Source organism: Salminus brasiliensis, chromosome 2, assembly GCF_030463535.1.
Source record: "Salminus brasiliensis chromosome 2, fSalBra1.hap2, whole genome shotgun sequence".
Taxonomy (NCBI): Eukaryota; Metazoa; Chordata; class Actinopteri; order Characiformes; family Bryconidae; genus Salminus; species Salminus brasiliensis.
This window is the reverse complement of record NC_132879.1, coordinates 57,538,548-57,552,002: the sequence shown is the minus strand read 5'-3', so window position 1 is coordinate 57,552,002 and position 13,455 is coordinate 57,538,548. Positions and strand designations below refer to the sequence as shown.

At 41.0% G+C, this 13,455-nt stretch overlaps 1 protein-coding gene across 3 annotated transcripts in view; it reads left to right on the top strand.

Annotated features, from left to right (window-relative positions):
- Positions 1–13,455, top strand: part of tbc1d22a (TBC1 domain family, member 22a) — a 189,697-nt gene that overhangs the window by 38,322 nt on the left and 137,920 nt on the right. For all 3 annotated transcript variants that reach the window (XR_011979058.1, XM_072674024.1, XM_072674025.1), the window contains exon 6: positions 10,576–10,704. Coding sequence is in view for 2 of the 3 variants with exons in the window: in XM_072674024.1 (XP_072530125.1) it covers positions 10,576–10,704 (129 nt within the window). In the remaining variant the exon portion in view is untranslated. The remainder of the gene's footprint in view (positions 1–10,575; positions 10,705–13,455) is intronic.

The window sequence follows — 13,455 nt, the reverse complement described above, 5'->3', positions numbered from 1 at the left end:
ATCACAGTATATTAAATGATAATATATTATGTATCATGATGCACACCATATCGCCAGCTCCCTCCCTTAATCAATATAACAAACACAGCCCTAATCCCACAGTTACATCCAGCCTTCTTATGGGAGGGCTGAGAGGCGCCCTCTCCGAGCTCTCTTTAACTCGCCGTGTCTTATTTATGTGCTCTCGTTGGCACGGTTGGTAGTCCGGCGAGATTGCAGCGTTGGTGTGAAATTGTGAAATCTGTGGAACACGGGGAGATGGGCAGCTTCTTCCCTCTCTGCTGTTGAGGAACTTCGGCGGTGTCGGAGCGTCCCTGACCTTTAAATCCTCTCTGATAGCCACCTCGAAAAAGGCACCGTCCTTCGACTCCATAAACCAGGTCCTACATAATAAAACGCTGCTGCAGACACATCCACTGTGACCTTGGTATCTCCCAGAACTCTTCAGCCCATATATTCATTTCTTCGTTCTGTGCTTGGATGCCTGGACGGTGCAATACAGTGGACATCTTAAGAAATTGGTGGGTGAAAAAAATCGAATTTATAAATTTTTTGCTGGACTTCCTAGAGGTCTGCCTGACGCTCCACTGACTGGAACAGGGAGAACAGAGGCGTCTCCATCATTGCGGCCACTCTGGGCCAGAACGCTGCTGCTGCTGCTGCTGCTGCACTATGGAGCTTTGGTGGTGGACCTGCAGGTGGAGAACCTCTCTCCAGAACTGCTGTGTAGCCATATTCCCGAGTCATATTAGTGTAAAATCCTGTAGTGTTACTCTACCACCTCAGCCCACATGCTGCTCTACACTGGAGCTCTCAGCTTGTCCAGAAATGCATGTGTACATCAGTCCATAGAGCGTTTTGTATTTGCAATAGTGATGTAACGGTGAATTAACTGTAGGAGGAGCCAGAGACCAAACATACCAGTTGCTGCTATCAGTGATCCACATGGACTGACTTCGTACGGCGTCTTGCGCATTACGAGCTTCGCTGATCAGTAAAAACGGACTCGAGTATAAAGCGTAAACGCGAGGTTTAACGATGATTGCCTCCGTTGTCTTAAAGCTGTGTGATCCGATGTAAAGCAGGTGCGTGATTTAGGCATGCGGTTTGAATCATGCTAATGGGCCCTTTTCACATTTCCAGCTTGCCACTTCTGGTGGTCTGTCAAGCAGTTAATTACGCTTCTTGGCTAAGCATCCCATTCAGCAGGGCTGCAGAGTGTGGCAGATTAGCTTGCATTTGTGATTAAAAAATTATTTGGGAAGATAAACGCTAATGGTGCTCAGTGGTACTTCAACAAGCTAACACACTGGTACATAATTAACTGAGGAGAAAAGATCTTGTTTGTAAGATGAGTCCCTCTTGGCATGTAGTGTCACTCTGAGCTCTAATAAAAAAAGCCTGCCGCTGCTCTCATGACGACTTCTCACCACAGGCAGGAAACGCACCGGTTTGACCTGCAGATCCTACAAAGCTAGGCTTTGGAGTAAAATAAAATACAATTATATTAAATAAAATAAACTTATATAAAATCAAAAAATTATATTAAATAACATCATATAACATTATATTAAGTAAAATAAACTTATCTAAAATAAAATTATATTAAATAACATTAAATACAATTATATTAAATAAAATAAAATACAGGTATGTTAAATAAAATATAATTATATAAAATAAAATAATACAATTATATAATACAATAAACGTATAAAATTAAATTATATGAACGAAAATAAAATACAATTATATTAAGTAAAATAATATTAAATTAAATCAAATTATATAAAATTGTCCCCATATTGTTTTACAATACTGTATTGATCCTGAAACACACAATATTGATATTTTTAATTAATCAAATAGTTAGCTTGGTGTCAGACAAGTGGTTCATTTAGTGTTGTGTTCAATCCCGGACCACTAGAGGGCAGTGTTTGGAGTGATCTTGGCCCGGGACGTCACAGATGCAACATGACCGGGTTTGCTGCTTGTATAAACAAGCAGAGTGCAAAACCATCATCATGGGCAAAGGACTGATGCCTGTGATATTAGGGTACCGGGAGAAGGGTGGGAGCGTCTCAGAAACTGCTAACCCTCCCGATCTCAATCCATTGGAACACATCTGGGAACACCTGGATCACCAGGTTGTGCTGACCCAATACCACACAGTCTGAAGACCCTGTGGAATAACCGCCACCTAACCAAGACCTGCCACGCTGAGGGTGGGTGGTCTTAATATTCTGATATGACTGTGTACATTATATTTAATGGATTCAAGTCTTCTCATTGGTTGGTAATACCCACAGTTCTTCACTAGGAGGGTGGAGAGCAGTGTTTGCACTCACTTCCTTTGTATGTAAGTGTTTCACTGAGCACGTTACACTTACTACCCAGATATTTAATAAAATATATATAATAACTGAACACTGTACCATGTAGAGGCTCGCTTGAGTTGCCATGGGTTCGATTGTTAGCATTTCTAGCATTTGGCATAAACGCTTATTGGTGTAGCATGCTGAGAATCCCAGCCTGTGAATGTTGTTCCCCACTGTCCGGTACTATGGAGGACAGTCTGATGGAGAACCACTGCTGTAGAGACGTATGGGATCATTGATTGGTTGGGATGGTCAGAAACCACCAAGGTGAGCTTTGCGTCCCCCCGTCCCCGCCTCCTCACCGCCACAGTTCGAACAGGGCAGCTCCCAAGGCCGGCCCTCCAGGACTGGAGTTGTGCACTGCGGTGGTGTTGCCCACTATCCTGTTCCACCTGCTGGTTCTGCGTGCAACCACAGCCTTTACTACCAACCCTGGAGGAGCGCAGGACGCCCTGTCTGTACGGAGAACTGCACCTTGCGTAATTGGGATAAAGGGTCCCGCAGGACAGCGGCTAGCATGAGGAGTGTGTGTGGATTCAGCTTGACGCCGGGGGGCTTCTCCCATGGCAGTCAGTCAGACAGCGCTGAGCCCTGTGCCCTGTGCCATGCTGCGACGGGCATGCTGATGGATGGAGTGCCAGCCTGCAAGTACTATGAGGCAAAGATTTGATATTCTCACCCTCCTCTGGTGTCTGTGTGCGGTCTCTGGACACACACACAAACACACACACACACACACACACACACACACACACACACACACAGACATCCAATTCACCTGTGTGACCTTCATTTGCCTATGGCTAGCTCATCTGTCATTTTGACTCCAACCCAAGGCGGCCCCACTCAATCAAATCACATTGATCTGTGCTATTGAACCCACGGTGAAGATGTGCGGTTTGTGATGCGACTTCATTTGTGGGTGCCCGAAGGGGGGTCTGTGTGTGTGTGTGTGTGTGTGTGTGTGTGTGTGTGTGTGTGTGTGTGTGTGTGTGTGTGTGTGTGTGTGTGTGTGCGAAAATGCGAACAGCTGGAAATCATCCTTTAACAAGAGTGATGGTTGGTAAGAGGGGCTCGGTGAAGACAGCAGCAGAGGGCGTGTCGGTGTTTGAACAGTTCTTTTAATGCGCAATCAGTCCCCCCCGTCCCCGTCCCCGTCCACTAGTCCCCCGTCCTGCTGACTGCACACAAAGCTGACCCCCCCCCCCCCCCCCGAAACCTGCTGAAATGCTCTCCTAAGTAGAAATCATTTTTGTTTTGTCAGATCCACGCTGGAAAATAAAGATTTCATTTACTCCTGAAATTGATTCCTTAAGCCTGTTTTCAGAAACGGGGGGGAGCTCGGAGTGGAGGGGGGGTTGAGGTGTTGCGGTTTGGGCGGTGGGGGGGCAGGACTGGCTGTTTACTGTAGCTCAGCGATCAGCAGCCGGCAGAGCGGGTTTCTCTCAGAGGCCGGTGACGGCAGGGGAAATCACTGCTGGTTCTGCAGACTCTTACAGAGAGCCAGCGCTGGATCTGAACCCTGACTTCCTGCCTTTCTGTCCCTTACCCCCACTGTCCCTGTCCTGCTGTCTGACTCTGTTCCTCTATTCCTTTCATCCTGCTGTCCGTCTTTCCTTCTGTCCGTCTTTCCTTCTGTCCGTCTTTCCTTCTGTCCGTCTTTCCTTCTGTCCATCTTTGTTTTTCTTTCTGTCCTTCAGTCTTTCCTTCCGTCTTTCCTTCCGTCCGTCTTTCCTTCTGTCCGTCTTTCCTCCTGTCTTTCTTTGTTTTTCTTTTTGTCCTTCGGTCTTTCCTTCTGTCCGTCTTTCCTTCCGTCTTTCTTTGTTTTTTTTTTTTTCTTTCCTTCTGTCCGTCTTTCCTTCTGTCCGTCTTTCCTTCCGTCTTTCCTTCTGTCCGTCTTTCCTCCTGTCTTTCTTTGTTTTTCTTTCTATCCTACGGTCTTTCCTTCTGTCCGTCTTTCCTTCTGTCCGTATTTCCTGCTGTCCTTCCTTCTGTCCGTCTTTCCTCCTGTCTTTCTTTGTTTTTCTTTTTGTCCTTCGGTCTTTATTTCTGTCTGTTCTACAGTCCTCATATTTTAGTCCTGCTGTCTCTGTCGTACTGTCTTCTGTCCTACTCTCTGTCCTACTGTTTTTTTTTTTGCAAAGTGCAGTCGTTGGCTTGCTCGTGTAGTAGGAAACAGTTGGAACCCAATAAAAAACTTTGATGAAGTTTCCGCTGGCCGCCGCAGCTGACCTGTCGTAAACATTCCATTAACCTTGACTGGGCAGAGTAGCTCTCTCCTTCATTATGCAAAGCAGTGCAGTCATGGCCAGGACTGAACAGATAGGAGTCCTCACTCCTTCCCCTCCACTCAAACCGGAACGTCCCAGACATCTTCAGGACGTGTTCACTTATCTTCCGCCGCAGCGGCTTATATCATTCTAAGTGTTGATATGGGGGCTCTTATGACTGCAATTTTAGCATGTGCTAGCTTACACCCTCCCAGCCAACAGGAAGACTCTCCGACAGCTGATAGAATCACGTGACGTGGAAGTTCCAGCCAGCTGGAGGAAACTGGAAATGAATTAATTCTTTTTATTATTGTAATAAATTCCATTTTGAGTAGATTTCTGTACATGTTCAGTTCTGTGAAATTCAAATGCAGTTATATATTAAAAAAGACCAGTGGAGACTGTAATTCTTATAATAATAATAATTATTATTTATTATTAAATATTATTCTTTTGTATTTTTTAAGGCCTAGGGTGCAAGACAAAAAGCTAATATAACAGCATAATACTTTTTTTTAAGCATTTTTTTTCTTGAACCTTGAGCCTGATTTTGAGTTTTAATTTTAATACTTAATATTTAGTAGCTACTACAAATTAAGGGACTTAATTAATCAACTACTTCAAATTACACTGTGACAAACGTTTCAGTAACTGCTTTTTAAATTACTAAGAATTTTTAAGCTTGAAGTCTTGATATTCAACTTTTTAAAAATGATTTAGTAACAACAGTAAATGATTCGGTAATTTGTGTAAATGTATTTAGTTACTGATATAAACAAATTATCATCTATTGTAAATTCTTCATCAACTACTGGAAATTAATTAATTAATTAATTAATTAAAGTTATTAGTTAATTTGTACTATAAATTATACTATAATTTATTCAGTATCTTGTATAATTTATCCAGTAATTTCAATAAATTACTTATTTGACTACTATTATTAGTCAGTAACTAATATATTATTTAGTATCTACTGTACATGCTTCAGTAACTACCGTATTTACTTAGGATCAATTATGAATTATTAAGTAACAGCTAGAAGTTTATTTACAAAGTAAATTAAGTTACAGTAACTTCAATAAATTACCTATGTATGTACCATACATTTTTTAACTACTACTATATATTATTTAGTATCTACTATGAATTCTTTAGCAGCTACTAGATCATTTTCAATCATTTCTGTATGTTATTCAGGATCTATAAATGATTAAAAATCTACTAGTGATTTAGTGGTGATAAATTATTCAGTGACTACTACATAGAGCTGGGCGATATGTTAAAAAATACTAGATCACGATATTTGAAGACTTTTTTTGCGATGCACAATATTTATCGTGATTTAACACAGATTAAAAACATCGGTATCAGATTCTTATAAACTACTATTCAGATCCTCTCCTGTACTGAATACAGTGATTTCTACTCAACATCTGCTGCTCTTCATCTAATGAACCCAGTCTAATCACACTGTTAGTAATGAAACCTGCAGCTGATCAGTGTTTAATCATATGGAGGAGACTTTTAGTGTTAATAGAGATGTTTTTTGTCTATCATGATGACACAATTTATCACAATATGATAAAATATCGTCATATCGCCCAGCTCTACTACTGTAAATTGCTCTACTATGTTATTCAGAGTTGAAGTATGGGCCTACAGACAGGCCTGTAAAGGGTTCAGTGGCCTTTCCTGAAAGAGTTGCTTTTCTGAATGTTTAATATTTAATATTCATATTATTTTTGAATCATATTATTTATATTTTATTATTATATTTGTTCAGCAGATGTAAAGAGCAGCTCTGTTCTTAACAGATTAATAAAGGTAAGTGTAGCTGAGCCCTGGTTTTAGGGCAGCAGTAATCAGACTGTTAAGCAGGCGTACAGGTTTCCGGATTTGTAAGCTGTAAGTTCCAGACTAATACTCCCCAACTTGAGCATCTGTGATTTAGCATAATCTAATCTCCCGGTCGGTGTAGGTTTCACAAATGAACTGCACTCTTAATTTATTTACTGTAGGCTTTGGCTCTGCCAGTTGTCGTCCTTCTCCCACCCAGACTCTGAGCACAGTGCCTGCTGCGCTTTAATAAATAAAGGGACAAACCTGCGCAGGTGATTAAATAGTGTTTTCCATTTCGCTAATATGGAGCTGACGCCTCTGACTAATGGCCTGTGGTGTGGGAGCAGCTGGGAGAGGATCTTGATGCAGAGCCACAGTGCGGGCAGGGACTTTCCGCATTAGACCAGCTCGAGCAGGACCGCCGCCCGGGCCTCCTGCTGCTGCCGGGCCTGCTGGGAAACGTGTAGCTTGTCCTCTCTCTGTCTCGCCGCTGACGTGCCGCATTTATTACCTGCCTGTTGTTGCTGCACCTGGCCTGAACAATGGCAGCTCCTTTACTTCCACTGCAGCCCCACTAAAACTAAAACCCTGCAACACCCCTTTAGTTCACCACACTGTGTGTGTGTGTGTGTGTGTGTGTGTGTGTGTGTGTGTGTGTGTGTGCCTGCAAGCTGTTATTATTGTAGTTTATTGATTTTGATTCCACATAAGTTTTTATTGTGTGTGTGTGTGTGTGAGGGGGGGTGTTTAAGGAAGCAGCTCGTTTAGAAGTGACCATCTTTTAAACTGTCTGTGTGTATGTATGTATGCAAACACTTGTTACTGAGGTTAGGATTAGGGTTAGATTAAGGTCTAGTATTAGAAGTAATTATAGTACATTTGGGCTGATTTCCCAGAGATACACTGAAGTGTAGTCCTGGATAAATGATATATTATTATACTACTACTATATATTATCTATAATCTACTATACATGATTATATATCTACTAATAATATAATGACTAAAATGTATTCAGTGATGACTATGAAACTGGAGTGTCACTTGGTGGTTCACTGGTGAAGAATTGAAGTATGGGAGTCTGAGAGTACTCAGGCGAAGAGAAGAGTACTATGGTCTCCATACTGACTTGTGTTTAGTAGAGTCTAAGATTAGAGGATATTTAATTTTAGTCTATTAAAATTAGCTGAGGTTCTTCTTCAGTAAACAGTGAAGCTCTTTTGTAAGTCGCTCTGGAGAAGAGCGTCTGCTAAATGCCGTAAATGTGAATGTAATCAAAGTAATTTTTTTAGTAAATATGAGTGAAGTGGATTTCCTTTAATGTAGAGACTAACGATACTTTAAGATCAGTCTCGACTTTTAAACCTGATCAGTTAAACAGTAATTCTGTAATTCAACCATTTAATCTGATCATTTTTAGAGGCTGAACGTCTGGAATCGTACAGTCTGAGAGATTTAGGAAACATTCAAGATCATATTTATTTGAGAAAAGCAGTAATTCGTCAATTTTTCTTCGAGTTAAGAGTTTTTTCTTTAGGACGAAGCGACGACCTACGAAAAAAAATCTTCATTAAGATGCTGCTGTGAGTCCGGCTCCTGGTTCTGTATTGGCTGTGCCCTAATTTGAGCGCTACATTGTGATGAATGAGGGCTGAATTGAAATTCAGTGTGCGAGAGAGATACAGAGAAAGAGCGCGAGAGCTGATCAGTGTTAAAGTAGATGTACGATGCTGTAGGATTTGTATTTGAACCTGCTCGCGCTCCTCCTTTCTCTGAGCGATGGCTATTAGAACCCTGCTCTGTGTTCTCCAGTCACCTTACGTTCCCCCTCAGGCCTCCTCAGGAGGGCTTGCGCCACTGTTAATCAGCAGCTCATTCTTCCTTCCAGTGTGAGCGCTTTGAACCATCTGAAGCCGTCACATAATGCATTATCAGTTCGACTTAATTACATGTACATATGCTAATGACCCATACCCTCGCCATGAATGGCGCTACTTGGCACACATACATCTTGTTGTAGAACTTGTCTGAATGTAGGGAGTAAAAAATGGGTGCGCAGGGTAGCGTCTCCTGTGATAAATGGATTTTCATGCCTCTAGATTTCCATGCAATCAATTACTTTATCATGAGACTTTCTTTTTCGGGCGCAGACATCTGCTGTGCTCTCTCTTTCTGTGGAATTAGAAATGGAGTTGAGGTGGCGGTGGGGTTTGGGGGGGGGGGGGGGCAGGGTGCTTAGACTGGTGACTGATCTTGACTGGCTGACCAGTAAAGCAGACAGAGGAACTGGAGTGTTTGTCAAACTGCCTTTAAGCGCAATCCAGAATACAAAATAATTAAGAGACCATTTATTATTTTTATTAAATGTGCTTAAATCTTAAGTTGTTTTATTCCAGATATATTTCCTCAAACAGAGCTGGGTTCTGCTGAATCTACAGACAATGAACAGCATAACGTCACAACAGCAGTGTGAAAGACTAGTGGAGAGCCGGCCGAGACATGAGAGCTGTGATTGGCCGTCGAGGTTATTATTATTTCACCATAGTGATTCTGAATGCTCTCAGAGTTCAGATATTAGCACTGTGATTAAATCTAAATAATAACTTCTTTACTTTATAATTAATATAATCAATTATTCGCATTATCTGAGCAGTTGTCATTTCTGCAAATAAATAGTACTATTTTTATTTGGAATTTAGAGGAAATGTTGTCCATGGTTTATAAAATACAAGCAAATGTTAATTTCCCTTAAACACACTGCCTAGATATAGCAAAACCAGAGAAACTGATCATGTAGGGTGGGCTCTTCTCTGTATATATAAACACACACACACATTAACCCGTTAACACACTGGATTAATCTGCAAACTTTAACATGGTAACCTTTTTTAACGCAAATTTATCATCTCAGATACTTTATTGATCCTGAAGGAATTTTAGCAGACAGTAGCAGTTACACAAGACAGCACAGTAATATAATACACTAATAAGGATTAATAAAGATAGATAAAAATAGAAATAAAAAGAATTAGGAAATATACTTATATATTCCTTATATACTTATATACTTACTAGTTACTGTATATATACTGTATATACACACTAGATACTTATACAGTAACTAGTAAGTATATAAGGCCGAGACATGATATATATATATATATATATATATATCCTCCTGATTCTGAAATAAAGTTTGTTACAAATACAAGGAATTTTACTTTGAGAGCAACACGTATGACATGTAACAAACAAACAGACTGTTAATAAATAAAGCTGAGCATTACACTGAGAGAGAAACACTAAATAATGAATAGAATAAGAACAATAAGTTAAGATGTATATAAAAAAAGAAGCAAAAACCAGAGTATAATGTACAGATATAAACATTTCCCAAATATTAACATCTGCACAGCTGTGCAAATAACCGTAGTGTAAATGTAAATGCATGGTGTATATCAGTACTGTGCTGCAGGCAAGTCCAGATTGGTTCAGTGAGGTTTAGAAGCTCAGTTCAGTTATAGATTAGGTTTATAAATTAGGTTTATAGATTAGGGTGTGAGACGTGGCCGCTGTGGTTTAGGAGTGCTACAGCTGTCAGTGTGTCGTGTTGTGCTTTCTGTCCTCTATTATAATAAAAACCACCCTGGACAGGCTTAACTTCCAAACCTCCGGACGCTGGCGTGTCGTTCTTCTGATCAGTTATTGTGGTACGGGCGGTTTTGTCTACTCACGCTGTTAAACTCAAGGACGCCGCAGCACTAGACCACTGCAGCTCACCAGTGCTTTACTGCGGCTCTGTAAAAGCCCAGTTGACCCGGGGCTGAGTACACCACTGAGGCGCGGTGTATTACTGGCTGCTGTGCTCCAGCTGAACATGCTTCAGTGCAGTGGGACCGGGAGGGGTGACCTTACTGGAATACGGGTGCAGTGCACAGGCAGCAGAAATTTCAGAGGCTAATGTGGTTCGATAGCGGATTGATTAGGAAAGGCGTCTCAGCTGCCCTTCTGTAACTGTGTGTGTGTGTGTGTGTGTGTGTGTGTGTGTGTGTGTGTGTGTGTGTGTGTGTTGTGGCGATTCTCAGGGCTACCTGCCTGCCAACGCAGAGCGCAGAGCCAGCACGTTGCAGAGGAAGAGGCAGGAGTACTTTGGCTTCATTGAGCAATACTACGACTCCCGCAATGACGAGCATCACCAGGACACCTACAGACAGGTAACACCACACCTCCACTCCGGCTTCCTCTTCTGACTTTCACTGCAGGACGTGTCCCGCGGCCCAGAGAACAAAACTAATTCCCTGTTTGAGATGGAAACCCATTTTTTATATTTTTTTTGGTTCATATATTAAACAATATTAATGTTCAAATCTAATATGTTTAGACTGGAATAAGTTGCATACATAAAATACTGCCCAGAAGTTTGGAATCAGTTGTTTCATATACAATAATAACATATATAGATTTACATGTGATATTGTTTATTAAGTATTACAAGCATTTGGGTGCAACGTTAGGTTTTAAATGATAAAAAAAAGCTGTAATTATATATTTATAGGTATTTATTTATTTATAATTCATACTGATTATTTCTCAGTGCTGTAGAGATTTCTGAGTTATTGTATTTATTTACTGTTCATCATTCTGGACTCCTAATATTTTATAATTAGTGTATTAGTATAATTATAAACAGCGTTTTGTCCTCTAACAGTTATTTAAAAACTCTAGTCCCAAACTTTTGAATGGTGCTCTATAGCACTGGCTGTTTAGCCATTCACATACACCCTTAAAAATAAAGGTGCTACAAAGGGTTCTGTGAGCTGTACTATAGGAGATCCTCATAGGAGACTTTCATATCCTGAACGTCATCCTAAAGGTCCACTGTCTCATCTCTGTGTGGACCCTGAAGTGGTTCTTCTATGGTGTCTCTTATAGACCCCTGTAAGACCTTTAATTTAGGGTACTGTAGCAAAATGGGCTCCTACAGTGTTACCAAACATGGGCGTCGTTTCTACCTTAAGAGGCTATACCTTCAGACTATATATGGGTGTGTGTGTGTGTGTGTGTGTGTGTGTGTGTGTGTGTGTGTGTGTGTGTGTCCCTTTTTTCTTACCTTCATTCACTCAGTCTCTCTCTCTCTCTCTCTCTCTCTCTCTCTCTCTCTCTCTCACTCTCACACTCACACTCACACTCACACACACACACACACAACACTGGCCTTTTTCCCTTTTTGCTGACCGTAGAACAGCACCCCAGCTCCATATCAGCCCTGCAGGCTCAGCGAGGGTCCCCGTCCCCCTGCTCGCTCTCTCACACCTTCTACAGCATACCTGCCGTCCCCTCGCCCTAGTGGCGCTGCTAGTGTACCATGCCCCAGTGGTGTTCATAGCCCAGCAGGGCTGCACAGTGTAACGCTTGTTAATTGCTGTTGCTGTTTTCACAAACCTGCTCTGTGCAATACTGCTGAAGACCACCTGAAAAGTTTAGGCTTTAATGTAGATCATTTAGAAAAGGAAAATCATATATATATATATATATATACACACACATAGAGTACAATAGGTAAGAACATTTCTAAAATTCTAAAATTTGTATCATTTTATTGCATAATTATTTTAAATAAACTATCTATCTATTTATATAAATAAAATACAGATAGGTAAAATAGGTAAGAAATTTTTTAGAAATTCTAGATTTTGGATTATATTATCATTTTATTGCATAATTACTTTAAACAAACCGTATGTATATATAAATGTAAAATAGATAAGAAAGGCCTTTTGAAAATCTAGAATTTGTATCATTTTATTGCATAATTATTTTAAATAAACTATCTATCTATTTAGATAAAATACAGATAGGTAAAATTGGTAAGAATTTTTTTTAAATTCTAGAATTTGTATTATATTATTTTATTGCATAATTAGTTCAAAAAACTATATATATATAAAACTACTTTTTTATGGTAAGTAGAGGACATGAGGTCGTCTGCTTTAGTTTTATACTGAAATGGTTCTAGCTGAGTGCTAGTGTCCTAATTCTGTCACATGACTGTAGCAGTATACATAGGGCGGGGCGATATGGCGAAAACACTCGATTATGATATTTTCACGATACGCAATATTTATCACGCTGCTTGTAATTAAAGATTAAAAACATTAGCAGTAGCAACAGATTCCTAATTCTTAAGTCTAATCTAAATCACTGTTGAACAGAAACAGCATGGAATTAGCCAGTTATTCAACACACAGCTTCAGAATGTATGTAGTAGCATTATCAGTGTATGCGGTGTTATGAGGTTAATGAGAAGGTGTTAGCAGTAGTGTTTATGACTAAATGCCCTGAGGTCCAGACACACGGAGAATAGCACAGTGTGAGAGAGTGTGGATCTGGCACAGCGTCGATCCCTCCCCCTCTCTGCCCTAAAATAAAAGAAAAAGTAGTTTAATTTAGGGAAACTTTGTCGACTCTGTGAACTTCTCCCCGACGCTTCCTTTTTATTACACTAGTTGTCACAGGCGGAGGAGCAGAGGAGCCTGCAGGGATACGGCCCCTGACTGGCTTCTCCCAGCGAAGGCTCTGCTCCTGCATCGCAGGGGTGAGGCCTACTGCTGGGAGAGGGCAATTAGCTGCGCTCTCGCTGAGCGGGAGTGATGGCAGGCGCCCTTGCTCCTCGCCACGTTCACACAGGTGTCGGCCTGGTAGAGCTACAGGCTGACACTTCCTACAATGAGAGACACCTCTGATGAAGGTTCAGAGGAAGCCTTCACTGATTTGTTCAGGAATTCAGAGAGAACACAAATCCCCGCTCGCGTAAAGCCGGTGATGGGCTTTGGTGGTGGTTGTTTTGTATTTGTGTGTGTGTGTGTGTGTGTGTGTGTGTGTAAGTTACACAATAAAGCCTTAATTTAGTACAGCGGGGGTCCAGGTTTTTTTTTTTTTTAGACAAGTGAGGAAGTGAGTCCAGG